This window comes from Lagenorhynchus albirostris, chromosome 14 (genome assembly GCF_949774975.1).
Source record: "Lagenorhynchus albirostris chromosome 14, mLagAlb1.1, whole genome shotgun sequence".
Lineage (NCBI taxonomy): Eukaryota > Metazoa > Chordata > Mammalia > Artiodactyla > Delphinidae > Lagenorhynchus > Lagenorhynchus albirostris.
Genome location: NC_083108.1, coordinates 27,439,006 through 27,459,684, shown reverse-complemented (window position 1 = coordinate 27,459,684; position 20,679 = coordinate 27,439,006). Strand labels below are relative to the sequence as shown.

General features: G+C 54.8%; 1 protein-coding gene across 1 annotated transcript; it reads left to right on the top strand.

The window, feature by feature from the left end:
- The first annotated feature begins 250 nt into the window (after positions 1-250).
- Positions 251-14,877, top strand: SIGLEC15 (sialic acid binding Ig like lectin 15). The gene is made up of 6 exons (XM_060170500.1): positions 251-302; positions 9,823-9,882; positions 10,269-10,652; positions 11,715-12,095; positions 13,208-13,238; positions 14,558-14,877. Exons 1-6 carry the CDS (start codon positions 251-253, stop codon positions 14,637-14,639), a joined length of 990 nt encoding a protein of 329 aa, XP_060026483.1. The 3' UTR covers positions 14,640-14,877.
- Positions 14,878-20,679: the final 5,802 nt, after the last annotated feature.

Here is a 20,679-nt window from a genome sequence, read left to right as displayed (position 1 = left end):
GAATCATCCGAGTGGTTCCTCTCTTGGTTTTCCACATGACTAAACCCCACGGGTCTCATCTAATCATACTTAGAGCCGCCTGGCTGCCTCTCCCCAGTTCCTCCATCACCCGCAGAGCCCGGCAGGGGTGCAGACCTGGGCACACCACCCACCCCCTCTCACCTTCCTTCCTCCACACCCACGCCAAGCAGGGGTCTCACCAGTGGCCTGGCTGAGTGCGGGGCTGCCTGGTGGCTCCATACCTCATAGCATGGAAGGTTCCTTCCAACTCCTGGCCTCCTTGATGTGCATCATCCTGATGGGTGAGTCTCCCACTCTGCTCTCTGGTGCATTTTCAGAACAGAATAGATTCTCACAAAATTTTAGGTACGGTCTTCTCTCCCTGCGCTCAGGGCAGCTGGGTTGCCAGGGCCTCCAGGCCTGTGGGGAAGGGAGAGCTGCACTTTGGGAGGCTGTGGTGACAGAAGCCAGAAGTTCAAGTCCAGGCTTTGCCTTGGGCTCCTGGTGACTTGAGGCAGTGCCTGGACTCCTCTGGGCCTCAGTGTCTCTACCTGTAGAAAGGCCTCCCACCCAGGCCTTTGCTGTGAGGATCCAGGGGCATAACGGGCCAGCTCTGGGGAGGACAGCGCAGGCTCTGACAGACTGGGGGTGGTGTTGTCATCCAAGTGCTTTGCTTCTTAACGGGCACAGCCCCGGGAAAGAGGGGAGAGCACATGGCTGTTTGGGGTAAGGGTGGGGTGACTTCACTTGGGGAGTAGGGCAAGGGATCGAGGGCACCCTGACCGCCCAGCAGGAACCCCAAGAAGTGAGTGGGAACCCTTTGCTGCAGGCTTAAGTATCAATGTCACTTCACTTAAGGTCACTTAGCTCAAGGAGTCGGTGTCCCTGGGAACAGTATTTCTCAAAAGGTGGTCATGGACCATCTGCATCAGAATCCCTGGAGTGGCGTGCATTTGTTAACATGTTCTGGGACTTCCCTGGCGGTCCAGTGGTTAAAACTTTGCCTTCCAATGCAGAGAGTGCGGGTTCAATCCCTGGTCGGGGAGCTAAGACCCCACATGACTCGCGGCAAAAAAACCAAAACTTAAAACAGAAGCAGTATTGTAACAAATTCAGTAAAGACTTTAAAAATGGTCCACATCAAGAAAAAAAAAAAAAAAAAAGCAGGTTCTCCAGCTCCACCCCAGATCTGCAGAATCAGAATATGTCAGGAGCAGGGCCCAGGAATCTGTATGTTCAACCATCTTGGGTGATTCTGATGCACGATGCAGTCGAGGGCCACTGGGATAATGACAGACAACCTTCATGAGCCCCTCTGTCCAGGCCCCAATCCTCTCCTCGACCCCGCTCAGCCTGAGACATCCTCACGACTGTGTTCCTGGACTTGGCATCCAGGCCTCCATGTGCACAACCATTGGCCATCACGTGCCACATGGTGACAGCACTGACATCATGGTGTTCCAAGCTGTTAGTCAATCTTCCTTGGGTGGGGTCCTGTCTCCACAACTGGATTATAAACTCCCGCTCCTCAGGCCTTTGATCCTTCCTCTCTAGCATTTTACTCCCTCTCCTCAGGCCTTTGATCCTTCCTCTCCAGCATTCAACACAGAGTAGAGTTCTGTTCGGGACTGAGTACTAACAGCAAGTGCCTGCATAGCTCTTATTAAGTGCTGGGCCCTTTAATTAGCAATTCACGCAAGCATCATAATCCTATGGGAGAGGAACTATTATATTCCCTTTTCACAGATGAGAAAACTGAGGCACCAAGAGGTTCAGTGGGCGGTGCAGGGTGAAACTGGGATTTGAACTTGGGGGTATGTGGCTCAAGACGGGAACACGCCACCACCGCCTGACCCCATACTGCCCACTGTCCCACCCACAGAGCCCTGTGGTGGGGGCTGATAGGGGAGGGGTTTCCTTTTCCCAAGTTGACTTAACTCAGCCATCTTCCTGGATGATTTCGGGTTGGGTCCCACGTAGAGGGTGGGGCTGGAAGAGGTGACCCTGCCCACACCTGGGGCAGACAGGAGAACAGGTCAGACAAGGCTGTGAATCCTGGCTCTGCTATTTCCTAACTCTGTGGCCCTGAGCAGGTTACCTAACTTCTCTGAGCCTCGGTAAATGCGGGTCCCCATCACCTCGTGGCTGCTTGAAGGAGAATTAGATCATGGGTGGAAGGCCCCCAGCACAGTCCTGGCGCTCAGCGGTTGTGCAGTAAATGGTAATGAAACGTTGCTCAAGTCACATAACTTCAAGGGACACTAGGTTTGGGGTTTTTTTGTTTTGGTTTGGCTTATTTCTCCTGCTAAGAGTCAGCAGCTATGAATCAGTGAAAGACAAAAAAAACTTACGGGAAGCATGAGCTGGCACATGTTCAAGTACAAACCCAGACCACACAAATGCTCCAGCTGCATGCCGCGGCCCCCCGGGGAGGTGGGGCACACGTGGGAGCTCTGCAGCTGGGTCGGCGAGGGGACCCCTCTTCTCGTGGCCGGCAGCTGCTTCACCGCTGAGACCAAGAGCTCTTAAACTAGGTGAGCAGCGTGCCTCTTCCTGAAATGCCTCTGCAGCCTCTCCACGTGGCAGCGGGCCTGGAAGCGGCCGGAGCCCAAGGGCCTGAGAGCAAGGTGGCCACAGGTCACGGTCCCATCCCTGTCACACCTCTGAGCACAGGGCCCAGGGCTGGCCTTTGGCAAAAGTGAAGTGGAGGAATTCATCCAGGAAACCCCCCTCTTCCACTTTCCGTGACTCCTCCCTCACACAGGCGTCCCCCCCGCCCAGCACCCTGGGGCAGCCCCTCATCTCCCAGGGGCCCTCACACTCTCTTTTGTCTTTCCTTTCTGTCTCCCCCAGATCTGCTTTTAGAAAGCGGGAGGTGAGGGGTGGTGGGAAGAGCAGTAGTCTGGGAACTCTGGCCACTGAGTGACCTTGGTCCCCACGTCTCTGATGAGCTGGTGCGTCAATCACAGCAGCTGTCATCCTCGAGGACTGTCGTGCCAGGCTTTTAACGCCCAGCTCATTTACTCTTCCCCACAGCCCTGCAAAGTGGGGGCCCTTTTCCCTGTTTCAGGGAGGCTCGGCGAGGTCAGGGCACTTCTGGGTGTCACAGGCTGGATGTGAACTGGAGTCTCCTGAGTGCCAGCCCAGCCCTTGCCATCGCCTACACCTACGTGCAGTGGGTGGTGAGCCTGGGGCAAAGCTTGGGGCTCAGAGGAACTTACTTGGCTAGCTCTGAACCACTGCAAAAAAACAAACTGAGGAGGCAAGACAGTTCACAGCAGTCACCCAAGGACATGGGGCGCTTATCTGGGACGCGGGGAAAGGTCAGGGACTGCTGCCGTGGGCCCAAAAGGAAATGGAGGCTGAATGAGCCGGGACACTTCTGCCCCTGCTGGCTCCTGCGGCCAGCAGCTGGGACCCAGAAGTCCTACCCGGGAGGAGGAGGGGTGCAGGGAGCTAGAGCACGGCAGGGACAGGTGGAATCAGAACTCCCAAGAGCAGCGCACTGCGAGGACGCTGCCCCCGGGCAGGCTCCACCCGCGGTTCTGCATCTCTGTCAGCCCAGGCGACAGGGGCCAGCTCCACAACCAAGTGGCCAGAGAGGCAAGGGTTAAAGGGGAAACAGGACAACCCGAGGGCAGAAGGGGAACAATCAGGCCTTTCCCTGACTTGCGTCTCCCAGCTCCCTGGAGCCTGTGGGGTCTGCTTCTCACCGATGGATGGAATTCCTGGTTCCGCTTCCTCCTCTCCCCTCTGGTCTCTGCCCCATTCTCACTTTTTCTCCCCCTGATAACCTGTCTGGACTATATGCAGGCCCAGAAGGAAGAATTACTGAGAGCAAACTGAGGTGCGGGAGGGAATCGGATGAAAGGCAACTGCCCAGCTCGAGCCACACACCTAACTGGGGAGGTCCGGTGGCCAAGATGAACATCTGTCTTTGCCCCAAAACACCCTCTCCTGACCCTTCAGGCGCCGCAATGCCCAAGAAGCCACCCCTGGAGTCATTCGCTGAGAACACCCCTACTAACATGTCCAGGTATCCCCAAGGAGGGTAGCCCCTTACAGACAGCTGGGCTCATCAGACTGGCTGCCCGTTAGCTGATAATGTCAGCCCTCCTAGGGGGTGGGGAGCAGATCTCTGAGGCGCTCCACCTCTGAGGGCCACAAGTCTAGCCCTCCACGAGGCATCGTCTGTCCGTGGTAAGCACCTGCCTGGCATCATCCTTCTCCCCCTCAATGTCCATGCTTGTTTCCTCCAGAAACCTGTCACAAAAATCCCACCCCAGCAGACCTAATTCTTGTTAAAGCGCCACTCTCTGAGGGCACCCCCATTGGCCATTATCCCATCACAGCCGCCACCACTGGCTTGCTTTCCTATCTGTGGTCCATGGGCAGCGACTGCCGCATGCTCAGATACAAAATCATAAACAGTTTTCTCGCTAGTTAACATAAATGCCATCACACAGAACGCACTGCACATGAGCTACAGAGAGGCTCCCATGCACATCCCTGCCTCCTTCCTCACCAAGGAACTGGTGGGAATCTGGTTTAGCTGCAGGCAAAGCCAAGGCCTCTATTTCTGATCCATCCAGTTGCCACTTCTGCCCATCCAGGTTCTGCAGATGTTTCTACTGCAGAGTTCTCGTCCCACCCTGACACCACTGGGACAGGGCTTTGGGATAATAGGTCCAGGGTGAGTTAACTACCCCTCGGTTGACTCGTGATTATGATTACGTGGAAGCTGGTACCCAGTGCTACAGCCCCAGCCCTCCCTCCATGTGCATCATCACCGCAGGGGGCATGAGGGAGCAATGTGGAGAGTTTAGTAAATGGCTGCACAGGACCAGCAAGAGTGGATGCCTCTTTCCGCGTAGCTGAGTTTTCTCAACAGCCAATGGCTTACTTTAAGTACCTAAAAGCCTTTCAGTTAATTTTATATTGACATATTTCTCAAATGCTTGCCAGGCTTCCTTGTCATTTTTATCCAATTATCATTTTTGGACACAGACTTTTAGATTTAAAATTCTCCTTAGTAAGCATCTAGAGACATCATTTGACAGATGAGCCCACTGAGGCCAGAGAGCTATGCGGACTCACCTATGGTCACAAAGTCAGGGCCAGTCTAGTCAGGGCTACAACCCCAGACAGACGCCTGAGACCCCATGTGAGGGGCACGCCTCTCATGGCAATGAACCTTTCCAAGGTGACTCAGGTCATCCCCGCGAGCAATGTTTCACTGGCCTGCTGCAGTGTCATGATGCCGCAAGGCCCTCTGCACTTACCCCTCCTCTAAAGTGTCCCTTTTGTGCTGTACTTTTATCATTTCTGTCCTGATCGTCACATTATTTTTACTGAAACTGCCTCCCCGACTGAATGCTGATTATATCACCCCTTGCTGCTTTCAATGGACTACAAACAGAAGACACTTTCTAGCTTTTCAACCTGTATTTCCCAAATCTGGGGAGCTACTTAAACAAACTCGTTAGAATCATGTATAAATGAAAAACAAACAATGGCTGGGCAATGGACAGGCTGTAAACACACTGAGGCAGCCACGGATTGTCACCATAGCTGTATCCCCAACACTCAGCACAGTATCGAGCACAAGACAGACCCTCAATAAACACCTATTGAGTGAATAAGTACATGAATCAATGACTAGCTTTCAGGTGAGTTAAGGGCAAGGCCTGCGCTATTGCATGACGTGTAGTCTAAGGTGCCAAGTTGAGCCACAGATGGTGCAGTTTCCGGCATCAATTTCCTGACCCCCACCCCCACCCCGTATCGCCTTGAGCTGTCCGTCCAGAGCCCTTCTCCTTCCCCATCACTGGTTAGCACCACCCCCATGCTCCCTCCTGGTCCCACTCTCTTCGCACGGCCAGTGAAGGAGGGAACTAACATCACTGAGCATTTGCTGAGTGTCAGCACTGTCCGGTTGACCTTCACGTGTGACTTCATTCCATCCTCAATCCTCAATCCTATGAGGAAAGTACTATGTACCCCATTTTGCAGCAGAGGAGCCTGAGACCTGGGACATTAAGCAACTCGCCCAAAGATCTCCCTGTAAGTGGATGAGTCTAGAACAGTGCCAGGCACAGACTGGGTGCTTGATACAAGTGAGAATGTCACCCATGTCCAGCCGTACCAAAGCTGGAATGCTCTTCACCGTGCCCAGTGGCCCACCATTGAGAGGAGGGATTTCGGACAAGGGGAAGAATGTGGGCCTCCTGTTGACCCCCGGAGGTTGATAGACATGAAGCAGGAAGAGTAGAGACCCTATCAAAAGGAGCTGTGGTTCCAGTTCAGGGGGCTATCCCTGCCCTGTCCTAAGAGACATGCAGGAGCTGCCAGAGGGAATAGTAAATGTCCCAGGAGGCTGGGGAGCTTGGGTTCCTGCCAGAGCACATGCATTTGCTCCCTGGGTAATTCCTATTGGGACTTCCCACATTCACCTCAAGTCCCCTGGGTGAACTCAACCAAAGGTCTCTGTGTAAAAGTGAGTCCAGGTGCCCGCCTCTTGGAACACCATGCAGCAGACAAACAGGAAACACAAGTCTCCCCCTAATCGGAGCCAAGACTGTCACACTTGGTGAAAGGGCCTGTGTGTGCCCTCTCTCCTCCCAGAGCAGAACCCAGCCAGGGAGGGAAGGGCCCGGACCTGTCATTTGTACCACACATCAGATGCTCCCAATCTAGGCTGCCATCCTCGAGCAGCAGAGTCCAGGGACAAGGTCTGAACATGACCCACCTATTGTCGAAATTCAGCCTCTGTTCACTGGTGCCGGATTAAACCTCCCTGGGGGACTCTGCTCTAGGAGACAGAGTTTTGAGTGAAGTAGAAAGAAATAGCATTATTGCTTTGCCAGGCAAAGGGGGCCACAGTGGGCTAATGCCCTCAAAACTGTGTGTCCTGCCCTGGAGGGGGTAGTGAGGAGTCTGACAGTGTTCAAGGAGCAGGGTGTGATCAGCTCGTGGACACTCTTCTGATTGGTTGGCAGTGAGGTCATCAGGAGTTAGCATCATCAACCTTCCAGCTGGTCTGGGGTCTCCCTGCTTGTGGGCAGCATACAGTTAACTTCTCCCACCTGGTGGCAGTTTCAGTATCTGCAAAACAGCTCAAAGGACTTGGCTCAGAATACTACCTATGGTCTTTGAGGAAGAACTAGAGGTCCTTGAATTTGTTTCCTGGCTAAAGTATAATTATTTTGTGTTGCTTGACTGTTTTCCTTTCTTTCTGCATTTTCTCACTTTTCTGATTAAATTGATTCTTTGACTACGGTTTTTCTACAGACGAAAGGCAGGCGGAGGACATGGGTGGGGCTCTGTTCCGGGAAGACCTCATAGGGTCCTGCTCAGTTACACTCCGAGGGGAAGGCTTGGCTCTGCCTGGTTGGCCAAATGACGTTGCCAAGGCCCTCAGGCTCTCTGAGCCTCAGATCCCCTTTCCGGAAGGGGGGCTAATGACAGCACCCCATGGATTGTTTCGCTTATGGAAACAATCCCAAAGCACCATGTACTCTGACACCCTTATCCTCTCACGCCCTGCAACCTCTATGCTGATGTCCGTACTTCCATTTTACCCTTTGCCTAGAATGCCTTTAGCCTACTTCAGGGCTTAGCAAATCCCACTCCTTTCTCAAGGCTCTGCTGAGGCGGCAGCTCCTTTCTCATGGGGCTTTCAATCAACCCCTGCCCACCCACCCTTCCTGCCAGCCCGGGCACCCTCCCTTCTGCTCTCTCTCAGCAATTCAATTCAACATCAACTACTATGTGGCAGGCACGTGCTAGGCAACAGCTGCACAAATATGACCCCCACACATGTTCCCTGCCCTCCCAGAGCTTCTGGGTGCCTGGACGAGACATACAGTTGAACAGGCAATGCCCATACAGAGGAAGCACTTCTGCCAGCCCTGGGGCATGGGGAAGGGGTGCCAGACCCAGGCTTAGGGCTCAGTGAAGGCCTCCCGCTGTAGGATGACTCAGCTGAGGCCCGGGGACGACTAGGAGGGAGCTGGTGAGTGAAAGGGGCCAGGAACCATGTTCAGACAGAGGGAACATTGTTCATGTCCCTCATTAGAGCACCTGGCAGGCTTTAGTGTAACTACGGGTTCCCAGATCTGTCACCCTTACTGAGCTGTGAGCTCCAACAGGCTGATAAATTATTCTCTTGCTCTTTGTAGCCCTGGCTCTAATCCCAGTGCCTGGCTTCCAGTGGGGAATGTGTCCGATCAATGATGGCCAATTGATGAATGCACAACAGTAAACAACCCCTGGGGAGTCAGTGCCTGGCTCTGCGATGCCTGAAAAATGCAGGAGGTCAGAGGAGGCTGAGGTCACAGAGGGTGGGAACGCAGGAGAACTGAGGCAGGGGCTGGGCCTCAAGACTGGGAGATGCTTTCTGCAGCTAGAAGTACTGACTGAACGAGAAAAACCTTCAGGAAGGGTTTCTCAAATCTGGAACTAGGCCCTTTGATTATTAACTGAACAAACGAGCTCTTACTAGGGAAATATGTCAAGTCCCCCCGCTTGGGTTCAAAAGCGTACTTCCACTTGTCCAGAAGAAAGGAGATTTGGCTTAGAAACAGACTGTGTGGGGGAAAAAAAAAAGAACCTTGTGGTTTTATTTCATTGCAAGCGCGGCACGATCCCAAATTGAGGTTTTCTATGAGGCACAGCTCACACAACCCAATTCATACCCCACTCTACCTGGCCTGGAACACACACCTGGAGCCCCCGGGGTCAGGACACTATACTGCAAGGAAAGTACCAAGCTGGTAGTGAGGATGGAGAGGGGCAGGTGAAGGACTAGGACCTCTGACAGAGAAGGGAAGGCTTACTGGGTCCAGGATAGCCATGATGGGATCCCGAGAGGGCCGTCACAGGGAAGGAAGACGAAGGCTCCAAAGAGCGATGGGCTGTCACGTGAGGGGCAGGAAACATTGGTTCTGAGCAGAAGGAATGCCTTGACCTGTAGATTACTCATAGATGGTATGGGTTCCCTGGAGGAGGGTCTGCCAGCTGTGGGCTGCGGAGATTCCCACCCAAGAAACAAGTGTGGCTACCCCACAGAGCAAAGAGCACTGGACTTGGAGTCATGTGATGTGAAGCATGTGAAAGAACCTGGTGAATTGCAAAGCCCTTTGGAAATATAGGGGCTGGTATATTATTCCCTGTAAAGATCCCTTTCCTGAACTGTACCTGGGCACTAGAGGCTAAGCCTGTCCCTCCCTTCTGGAGGAGGCTCCCAGGCCCCCTGACCTGAGCCTCCCAGCACTGACACCCATCCACCCACCCCGTTCACCCCACCCCCAGAGAAGCACACATCTGCAACAAGACAGGCGGTGACTCTCTAGCCCTCCGTAAGCTGCAGGCAGAGTGCAGCTTCCAGACCTTAGCTCAACCATACTTCAGAGGCTCACAACATGGGAGGTGAGGAAAGTTGAGCCCAGAGGCACTTGTGCAAAGCAAGGAGGCAGCATGACGGTCCACCCCTCCCTCAGCTCCCTGTCTGGGCACTGGCCTTTTGGGAAACCCACTTGGGTTGACTGTAGAGGAATCTCAGCCACCAACTCAACACACCAGCTTCAAAACATACCACCGCCTCCCAAGGCCTCAGTTTCCCCTCTGTCAATGGGAGTGTTGCTCTGCTTGGATAAGCCCCAAGTTTCCATGCCCTAGTGCACTAGAGTGCCACAGTGAGGTCAGGCAGTCCTGAGGTTGAACATCAGCTTTGCCTCATCCTAGCTGTGTGACCTCAGGCCTCAAACTCTCTGTGCCTCGGTTTATAACATGTAACCCGGGAATAACTCTGCTTACCTCTAGGATCATTTGTGAGAACTAAAAGAGATACCACTAGGAACTTGTTCAACACAGAGCTGCACAGTAAGTGCCTTTATTATTGTCGCCATCTGGGGCAGGGGTGGGGGGGTGGTCTTGGGACTGTACTGTAACCATGGGATCCCAGGGCTTTTCTGCAGCAGGGCAAGTTTTGATGGGAAAGAGGTTGGGGTCACTGGGCCTGTAAGTGAGGTGGGACCACCCTGAGTGAGGCAAATAGTCCCAGGGAAATGGGGGGAGAGTCCAGGCACCTACAAAGTCACGGCAGTCAAAGTCCCAAGAGATGCTTCTCGAGTCCTGGGGTGGTTTTCCAGACTCCCCCCACCCCCGAGGGCAGGGAGGGCGCTTCCCAATTCCTGAGGTTTCCAGGCCCCCCGAGGGCACGGGCAGGGTTGCCGCATGCCGCCTGCCTCTCGCCCGCCCGCCCGCAGGTGCGCCGGCGCAGCGCTGGTCCATGAAGTTGCCGGCCGAGGTGAGTGCGGCGGTGGGCGAGGCGGCAGTGCTGCCCTGCACCTTCACACACCCGCACCGCCACTACGACGGGCCGCTCACGGCCATCTGGCGGGCGGGCGAGCCATACACGGGCCCGCAGGTGTTCCGGTGCGCGGCGGCGCGGAGCAGCGAGCTCTGCCAGACGGCGCTTAGCCTGCACGGCCGCTTCCGGCTGCTCGGCAACCCGCGCCGCAACGACCTGTCGCTGCGCGTCGAGCGCCTAGCTCTGGCCGACGACGGCCGCTACTTCTGCCGCGTCGAGTTTGCCGGCGACGTCCACGAGCGCTACGAGAGCCGCCACGGCGTCCGGCTCCGCGTGACCGGTGAGCGCGCCGCCCGCCTCCCCGCCACGTCCGAGGGCTCCCTAGGTGCGGGCTCTGTGCTGGGATGGGAAGGGGTACAACAGGCACACCCCTTTCTCTAGAGCAGGGGGTCTCACACCTGGCGATGGCTTCGGGCCACCCGGGAAGTTGTTAAAAAATGCCGCCGAATCCTGGCCCCAGGAAGGGCTGGGGGCGGCCTGGGTTGGGCCTTGTAATGAAGCTCGTAGAGAGTGAATATGCCCGAACAGCTCTCAGACTAGGGGGGAGAAAAACAAGGAACGGTCACCTTAAATATGGCAAGGACTGCAGTGGGCTGTGTGCACAGAGGGGGTGCACAGGGAGCCCGCCAAGTGCCCGGCGCTTCTCTAGACCCTGTGGTGTAAAGATGTGGGAATCAGGATCCTAGAGCCGTGGTTCTCAACCCTGGCTGAGCATTGGAATGACCTGAGAAGCTTTGTAAAAATCCCGGAGCCCCCCTGTGGGGGACCCAGGCGTTCTGGGTTGAGTTTGACGCTGCCAAGAAGCTCCCATGTGCCCTTGGGCTGGCTGGGCCGCCTCTCTGAGTGCATTTCAGTTTCTTTGCGCTTGTCCGCCCCAGTCCCACAGTCCCAACAATTCAGTGAATCGTCTCAAGTCTAGGTCCTGGTGAGGCTGTCTGGGAGTGAGAGGTGCCCTTGAAATCACTCCAGCAGACTGCCCCCAGTCGTGTGCTACCGCAATAGTAACGACGTTAAGAGAGCACTTGCCCAGGTACCCCACTTGTCAAATCTTCTCAACAGCCCCGTAACGTAAGTGATCCCCATTTTACATGTGAAGAAACTAAGGCACAGAGCGGCGGAATAACTTGCCTAAGGTCACACCGGTACTGGGACCCAGGCATAGTGGCGCCCGAGTGCCTCTTCCTTCCTCTCCGTATCACCTGCTCCCCCGCCCCTTCTCCAGCGCTCTGGGCTGGAGCCCAGGGGACGGGGAGGCTGCCCCTTGCCCTTGCCTTGCCCTTTGCCTGCCGCTGCTCTGACCACACTTCGCTTCCTCCCGCTCCTCCTGGGCCGTCGCCCGCAGCCGCCCCACGGATCGTCAACATCTCGGTGCTGCCCGGCCCGGCGCACACCTTCCACGCGCTCTGCACGGCTGAAGGGGAGCCGCCGCCCACCCTCGCCTGGTCCGGCCCAGCGCTGGGCAACGGCTCGGCCTCCGTGCCGAGCCCAGGTCAAGATCACGGCCATCAGGTGACCGCCGAGCTGCCCGCGCTGGCCCACGACGGCCGCTACACGTGCGCGGCCTCCAACAGCCTGGGCCGCGCCGAAGCCAGTGTCTACTTGTTCCGTTTCCACGGTGCCTCCAGGGCCTCAGCAATCGCCCTCCCGCTCGGCGCGCTTGGTCTCAAGGTGATTCTGCTGCTCGGCGTTCTGGCCGCCCGCGCCGCAGCCCGCCGCCGCCTAGGTGGGTGCGCCCCAGGCCAGGATGGGTGCGAGGGGCGGCCAGGGCTCTCCTCTAGGCTGACCACCTGGCATGACACAAGCAGAACATCACTTATGCACCTGTGCATCATCTCACTTTCCTCTCCCTGCATCAAGCCCAGGAGGTGGGAACCAGCGTGAGCCCATTTTACAATCAGGAAGCTGAGGCCAGAGAGGTTAGGGAACTTACCTCTAGCCTAGAGTCACAGAGATGTAGACCCAGACGATATAGCTCTGAGCCCACCTCTTTACCAGCACCCCATTAATGACTCATCCAGAAGGGTTCCGACCACACACAGGCTTTCCCAAATAGCACCATTTCATTCGGTCACAATGTGCTGCATAGGTGCTAGGAATACAGAGATGAATAGGACATGGTTCCTGATGAGTGTGTGCTGAGGAGTAAGCAGATAATTGCAGTCTGCAGAGAGAAGTGCTACCAGCCCACGTACTAAGGAAGCCCAGAGAGTGTGGGCCTGTCTCTGATGGGGCATCCAGACGGGGGCCGGGAGGGAAGGCTTTACACAAGGGGAGGCTAAATCAAAAGCTATAAGCAGGTGCGAGCTAGGAAAACAAGGAGCTAATAGTACTCCTAGCAGACGGAACAGCATGTGTAAAAGAGTGGAAGCTCGAACTAGCAGGCCGTCTTCAGACAGCTGCCGTCACCCCTCCCTACTGTCACTAAGCTGGATGGGAAATTTGCTCTGGGCCCCGGAGAGGAGACTTCCCAGAGCCTCTGACCACCCAGGTGAGTAGCACCAGCCTCAAGCTCTCCTGGGATGAAATCCAAAATTCGTCACAGTTGCTCTGGCTACCGTCTTTGCTGGGGCCACACTGGCTTTCCGGCAGCGTCTTCAAACCCACCAAGCATTCTGTGTTTCAGGGGCCTCAGAGAAGCAGGTCCTCCTGCTAAGTCGGCTCCTCACTCCCTGTCCTCCCCGGTGATTCATCATCTTTCAGGTCACTTCTTCGCATCCTGCTGGCTAGCTTTTCCCTCCAGACCACTCTCCTCATGGGGCGGGCTGGACAGCGGGGCTTGTAGCCCAGAGGCTACCATGGAGATTCATGCCTCCTCTCTCTCTGTCCCTCACACAGAGTACCCAGTCACCCAGGACGCCTCCCCGCGGTAAGTCAGCTCGCCCACCCCCACCCTGCCCCCCTGTAGTCCACCCCTGGCCAAGGGGTGCAGGCTCCTCGTGGAGGGCAGCCTGAGAAGGAAGAATGGGCAAAGGGCTGGGGCTGGGGTCCCAGCCCTGATCAGGGTCCAGGCCCTCCCTGCAGCCTTCCCCCCTACTTCAGTCCACCAAGCCTGGCAGCCAGACCGGGCCACGCTGACCTGCTCCCCACGTTCCCAGCACTGACTGTGGGCCTCACACTGGCCTATCTTCCAGACCAGCTGCCTGGTGTCTGTGGTGCTGAAGGGTCATTTTTCTGGGTCTGCCTTATCTCTGCACCTAGCTGTGATCACTGGAGGCTGCATTTCCTCTCATAGTGCCCAGCATTCTAGAACAGATCCACACAAAAGCCACCATTAGGCAATCATTCTCCCAGACACCCTGCTGAAGGCTTTGCAAGCAGAATGTCATTAGAGGTTCTGAGGGCTTGGTTGAGAGCTCACAGACTCAGCTAGGAAGCATTGACCTTGCCCCCCTCTTGGTGTCTGTCCAAGTGAAGGTCTGTGTAGAAGAAGAAAGCATCCAATTCCAAGACCTTGTCCGAGATGCTTGGGGGAGGCAGGCGGGGGATGACAGCCTTCTCTAGGACCCTTTAGACAAGCCCGGGCACTCCCGTAGCGCCGTTCCCACCCAGGCACAGCTCAGTGAATGGTTTAAGCAGACAAGTGGCCCCATCCGAACAGGAGTGGAGGCCAGGAGACCTTTAAGGGCTGTTGACCAAGGCTGCAGCTGGCTAGGTTGCTTGGCTGAAGATGGCAATAGAGAGGGCGGGGAGATGGGGCAGACAGAGGCAGGGATGGCCAGAGTGGGCAGCGCAAGCAAGGGAGGGAGCCAGCAGGTCTGGAGCTGGCGCCCCGGGTGCCACCTACTGAGCTGAAGATGGGGGGTGGTGTGTGGTGAGGATCACACGAGCTCTGTGGACTCTTTATGTTTGAGAGGCCACGAGGATGTCCCGGAAGTCAGGAAAGCGGTTAGGGTTAGCAGGAGGCCCGACCCGGAGGTCAGGACCCCAGAGATGGTTTTTGAAGCCACAGATGAGATCTCTTTGAGAAGACAGAGACTCTGGGATGCTGTCACCCAGGTGGTCCCCTCCCTGGTCTGCAAGTTCTGCCGCTGCCCTGCCTCCAACCTTCAGTTAGTCTCCAGGCCTTGTTGGATGCAGGTCCCCGAATCCCCTCTCGTCCCTCCTTCGGCCCCTTCCTGGGCTATGGTTTGGGCAGTCAGAGACCCCTCCTGTTTGGGTGGTCAGCCAACTTTCTCCTGTCCACAGGCCCCAAGCTCAGGAGTCCAATTATGAAAATTTGGGCCAGATGAGTCCTCAGGGTCCACCAGCAGCCGTGTGTTCACCTTGAGGAGCCCATTGGCCACTGGCATCCCCTGGACACCATGAGGAATGAAAGCCAACATGTGGCTTGGCTGGGATGGCCCTTCCTGGCTCCCAGGCACCTTGGCAGCCCTAGCCTGGCAACGCCCTGAGGTCAGGACCCTACTCACAGAGGCTCAGAGGTCTCCTACGTGGACTTCTGTCTCCAAGCCCCAAAGATATTTCTGTCAACGGGGCAGCATTTTACACGCATGCGCACGTGTGTGTGTGTGCCTGCACTCGCACGTGAGCCCAGGTGACACTTCTGCAAAGCTCGTCTTGCCTTTGCTTACCTACAACACTATAGTAAAGCAGGCAGGACCCTGGTCAGAGGGGTCTCCAGGCCCAGGCTCCATCCTCGTTCTGTCACCGACTTGCTGTGTGGACCAAGGCACTTTTTTCCATTCTTCGGGTCTCTGTTCGTCCACTGTTGAACACCAACAGTAACAGTCTTCTCTGCTGGCTTCGGGCTGTCAAGGTCTGAGGAAATAGTGGATGTGAAGGGACTTGGGGCAGTACAAAGCTGTCTACAGGTGTGAGCCGTGTTACAGGCTCCTCCCTGCAGAGCGACCTTGGGACATCTAAACTTGGACAAGCATAGCACCCACACCGGCCTCGCTGGGAGTAAGGATTCCAGAGGGCAAGTCTGGGTCTGGGCTGTGCCACCCTGTGGTCCCAGGAACATCAAATCAGCAACAAGGAGAAGCCCGGTATCCCTGGCCCCTGGGGTCTCCTCTGTGACTGTCCCACACTCTGCCCTCCTCTTACCCCATCGGCTCTCTGCACAGCCTTCAGCTGGGAACTCTGGGAAAAAGGAACAAAACACCCATCATCTCAAAGCATGTGGAATCCACTGTTCTTAAGGACCAAACTCTGGGAGGTGTGAGGGCAAGTCTGGGCCAAGGGTGTCCGTGGATAAAGCAGCTGCAGCCCTGACCTCTCTACCACCTGCCTCTTCTCTGGATGTGCACTGGCCAAAAGCACCGGCCATTTCCCATTTGCCCGAGGTTGCCAGGCTGACTGCAGGGTGCTGCCTTCCATCCTCACACTCGATTGGTTTAGCTCCTGCAGTCTTTGGGGGCAGGGAGAGGGGGAGGAGGCATGCTTGGGACCCAGGCAAGCTGGCAAAAGGGCCACAGAGATATGGGCCTTCAATGGGAACAGACTTTCTTCCCTCCGCAACTTTTCCAGACGCTGCAGTGGTAAATTGGAGTCACCTACAGTGAGCATGGGGTCCTCTCTGATGCTTTCCGGGGAGAGGCATGAAGGCTGAAGGATCTTCACAAGTTAATAAGCAGGGTGGTGGGCTACAAGGCTCCTCACTGGAGCCTTCGCCAGAGCAAGGGGGTGATGGCGGCTCATGGTTAACTTGGGATCATCCAGGAGGCTGTCTGAGTTGTTAAGAGGGCAGTGGAGTTGGCATTTGTACCTCTTTGTGCAGGGATACTTTGGGCACCTCCATCAAGAGCCCTGTATCGTCAGGGAAGGGCATGGGTGATGTGTCTTATACCATCTGCTTGGTCTTTGAGGCCAGTTCCACAGCCAAGAAAAAGTGATAGGAATTACTTCTTATGCATCATTTTGTGCTAGCAGTTGGCCAGGTGTTTGGGGATATAGAAATGAATAAGGCTGGCCTAGGTCGTGCTGCAGTAACAAAGCCAACTCACACTGGCCGAGAACAATTAGGGTTTCTTCTCTCCATAGCTGCATGCCCGGCACAGATCGGCAAAGAGCTGTGTGCACTGTACTTACTCAGGGACCCAGGCTCCCGGGGATCCACCCTCTCTAATGTGGATTGCTGGGCTGGAGATACAAAGAAAGCTCTAGAGGGTCTTCCACTTGGGATCATAGTTCACTGGCCAGAACTAGCCACATGCCCCACTCTCCTGGAGGGGCTGGGCAGCGTGACCCTTCACTGCACCTGGAAGAAGGGAAGCCGGAGCATTTGGGAACAGCCCTGACAGCTCCACAGGAGGACTCTCCAGGGGTTCTCACGCTCGTGAGCAACACAGACTAGTAAGTGGGAAATCACGGGAGGGCATCAGTCTGCTGGGAGTGCTGTGGAGCACATACAAAGGGGTGAGTGACCCAGTCTTCGGAAGGCTTCCTGGAGGAGGGGACATGGAGATGGTACACACTGGCCACACAAATGGGGGAGAATGGAGGTTGGGCGGTAAGAAAAAAAAGTCATTCTAAGCAGAAGGGTCGTTCTGAGCAAAGGCCAGGAGGTGGGACACAGGGTGCTGTCTAAGCAGTTGAAAGTTGCTGGAGCACCAGGGTAGAGACAGGTGTGGCTGGAGCCGAGGCCACAGCATGGAGGCTCCTGGGTGTGGAGGGCTCGGCCCCAGCAGGGATGAGCAGCTGGAGGGAGTCAGGGCGCCCTGCACTGCCTGCACGGCTGCTTTCACTGTCTGACCACTGCTCTGCCCCAGACCCACAACACCTTGGGGCTGGGGTTTCCACCTTCCGACCCTGGACTCTCAGAGCAGCATTTCCCAGGTGAGTTCCAAGGATCACCTGTATCAGGAACACCTGGGACGCTTGCTCAACTCCCCATCCTCAGCACCACCTGGACCACCTGAACCACAGGCTCTGAGGGCAGGGTCTTTAGACAAATTATCCAGGGGATTTTGTCCCTAACTTTGTATTATGATCATTTTTCAAATACACACACACAGCTGAAAAAGCAAGACGATCACCCAGGTACCCACCACCTACATTCAACACTTACTAACATTTTGCCCTATTAGCTTAATGCACAAGTGTGTGTATATGTTTATGTGTGTGTGTGTTTGGCCGAACCACTGAGAGTAAACTGCAGACATCACAGTACTTTACCCTGTGTCTCCTGACAAGAGCATTCTCCTGCATAACCTCAAGGCCGTTATCACATTTGAGAAAATTAACAATTATTCAATAATATCATCGTACAGCCCACATTCATATTTCCCCAACTGTCCTTTTTTAGCTTGTTGTTTCCAACCAGGGTCCAGTCGACTCCAGGTGATTTTTAAGCAAGATAGGTTGGAGACTCCCTCTGAGTCAGCCTGACTTGTAAGGGTGCTGGCTGCCAACCCGGTGGTCCTTCCTGCGGTGTTTGCACTCTGGAATAGGGCTTCCTGCGGGCTGAAGCAGCAGCATTCCTCTCTGCTGCAGGGTTTCGGACACAGAGATGGACCGTGGGGAGGCACAGTTCAGGAGGGACAGGCACAGTTCCTCTACCAATTTGCTCACAGTGCCCAGGCAGCCTCCTGCTCAGCCTCCGGATAAAGCAACTGCTAGGGGGAGAAGGGGAAGGTGGTGAGGGGACCGCACTTGACCATCATCAGACCCCCTGGGCTCACCTCAGAGCCAGGGAGTCCTTCCCAACTCTCCCCTCTCAGAGCACCCAGATGCCATCGGTGGCAAGCAAGGACCAAGCCACAGGCGGCAGGCTCGGTCAGCACAGTGTCCTGGGCCTGAGAAGTGACCTAGGAGATTTGGTGTTTTGGAGACAGGACTTGGCAGTGTGGTGCAGGGGAGAGTGCTCTGCGGACATGAGAGGGGCTTCTGACACCCTGCAGCTTCCCTCTGTTCCCAGCCGCCCATCAGGCTGCTCCTGGAGGTAAGCAGCGGGAGGAAGGGCGACTACTGCCCAGGTCCACCAAGAGCCTAGCACACCTTCCCTGCCCTCAAGGAGCTCATGTCCTAAATTTTAAATTGAGATGTAGCTGCATGAGAACCGTCCACGAGATAATATACGATGAAGGTAGGCCTGCCTGGGGACAGAAATGACACTGAGTGGGGCTGAGTTTTTACATATATACATATGCCCCCTCACCAGACTGGATGACAGAGCCAGGTGAAGGCAGGGCTCAGCCAGCCACAGGGCCTTCAGGCCAGGGACCTTACAGACCATGAGTTGGGGTCCTGAGCTTTGTCCCACCTCCAGCCTGGCACTTAGGTCCAGTTCCATGCCCTCCACAACAATACCCCTCATGTTCTGGGGGCCCCTGTGATCGTCAAAGTTCCTTCCCTTCCATGATCCCAGGCAGTTCTCACTAAAAGCCCAGGAGACAGGCAAGGCTGCAATTATCCTCATTTTAAAATGAGGTAAAAGTCTCAGGGAGGAAAGTGACCTGGCCAGGGTCACACGTGCTTGTGACAGAACAGCTCTGGTCCCAGCTCCTTCCACACGCATGCCTCCTTTTCCTTCCCAGGTTCTCACATGCCTTTCCTCCTCTCCTGTGCCCCTTCCTCTTTGTCATAGTTTATGAGCTAAAGGGAGAAAACACAGTCTGCCAATACAAGGATACAGAATTATTTGGGATTGGAACTCCCTGGTTTTCCAGAGTTTGGGCCGCCAGACCTTCTCTGTCCCCAACTCCCACATGCCAGTGAACTCAGAGGGGCCACAGGGCTAAAGATTTCCCTGGGAGAGGCCCTGTGGGGACACTCACCTCCACACCTCCACCAGAGGCTGCTGGCTGTGACCTCAGGTGGAAGAGCAGAGAGATGGGGTGGGGAAGGGGAAGGGGGGAGGAAGAGGAAGTGAAGGGAGGGAAGGTACAGAGAGGGGCCTTAAGAAAGGTTAAGGAGGACGTGTCAGGGAGCAGGTCAACTAGAGCAGGCTGAGAGAGTCCAAGGTAAGTCTGGCCCAAGCCACAAATTTAGGCCATTATTAAAATATGGTGTCCAGGAGAGAGATCAGGTTGGCCCCTCTGACCAATAGGCAGGGAATGTGGGTCTGTCTCCTAAAAGGGTTTAGGCTAGCAAAGGAAGACCAAGAGGGAAGAGGGCTGTCTTCAGAAGAGAAGCAGGTTTTGGAGGAAGATCTTGGCTCCCTATCCTTAGGTGAAGGATTCTCATTTGCCCCATGGTGACAGGGACCACTTTGGAGCTGCATTTCTTTGGGCGTTTCCCAGCAAGGAAGCCCACCTGTCTAGAGACAGGTAACCCGATTCCTACACTAGTAGGAGGTGGGACAACTTGCCTCTAAGCCACTTTCCAAAATCTTGTGATTCTGTCTGGAGAAGGAAGCCAAACCCAGACAAGGGCGCAAGGGTTGGGGAGACACACAGGGCGCTGTCCCAGGGAAATCCCAACTGATGTAATCCCAAATCAAATGTGCGGGCCCTCTCACCATACTTTGGCCCATTCAAGATGTGTCTTAATGTAATGGAAATGAACACTAAGGAAGAACTCCCTGGCATTCCAACATGAAGTGATTTCTGGAGCAGACTGTGACCAAGCTCAGGTTGCACTGACCTCCCTGGCAGCTTGGCTGCCCTCCCAGAGGTGCCCTGCCCCCACCCAGGAACTCAGGCAGTGGAAGCCTTAGTGCAGCTTCACGTACCTTCTCCTGCTAGGATCACAAGCACATTACAGACCTCAGGGCTCTCCTGAACTCTCTGGGGTCACCAGGTGGTCCCCGTCTATGCCAATTCTTAAACCCCCAAGTTTTAAGTTCTCTTTGAAACTAGGGGCCTCACCGATTGTGGTGAAATATCACAGAATATAGATTCTACCCATTACAAGCTTTATAATTTCACATTTTTCTTTTTGTGATTTTTGGATGAAAAGACCTGCCAACCAACTTGCCCAAAATGAGATGTCTACCACACGTAAATTAAATTTGAATCTAGTTTATTTGCAGAATTTTACTTAACCAATTCTCATTTCTTCCTGTGTTTCATCACTATATAAAAACTCATCCTTTGTACAAGCAAGTAAAATGCCAACAATGAATAAGAAGTGAATATTGCACATTTAATGACCAAAATAACTTGTTTTTAAAGGCCACACTAGGCATGTGGGTAGGAAAAAAGAGTTGAACACATTTAAGATGTATTTGCTGCCACTTGAGTGATTTAAGCCATTGAAAGAAAAATAAATCCTAAACCTCAGTGCTTGGGAGATATTACATCATAATGAACAACATTCCTTAGTGGTTTCATTACCCCAAAATAGGGTCAGTAGTTTTTTTTTTCAAGTTATTGTCATCAGAAATCAGGAACCTATCTAGACTGAAGGAAACTTCAACTACCGCT

Excerpts from the sequence above, each read along its gene's own strand:
- SIGLEC15 (XM_060170500.1), top strand. The coding sequence starts at position 251 with ATGGAAGGTTCCTTCCAACTCCTGGCCTCCTTGATGTGCATCATCCTG. Across the intron at positions 303-9,822 it reads GATGTGCATCATCCTGATGG|GATCATTTGTGAGAACTAAA; the intron begins GTGAGTCTCCCA and ends GCTTACCTCTAG. Across the intron at positions 10,653-11,714 it reads CGTCCGGCTCCGCGTGACCG|CCGCCCCACGGATCGTCAAC; the intron begins GTGAGCGCGCCG and ends CGTCGCCCGCAG.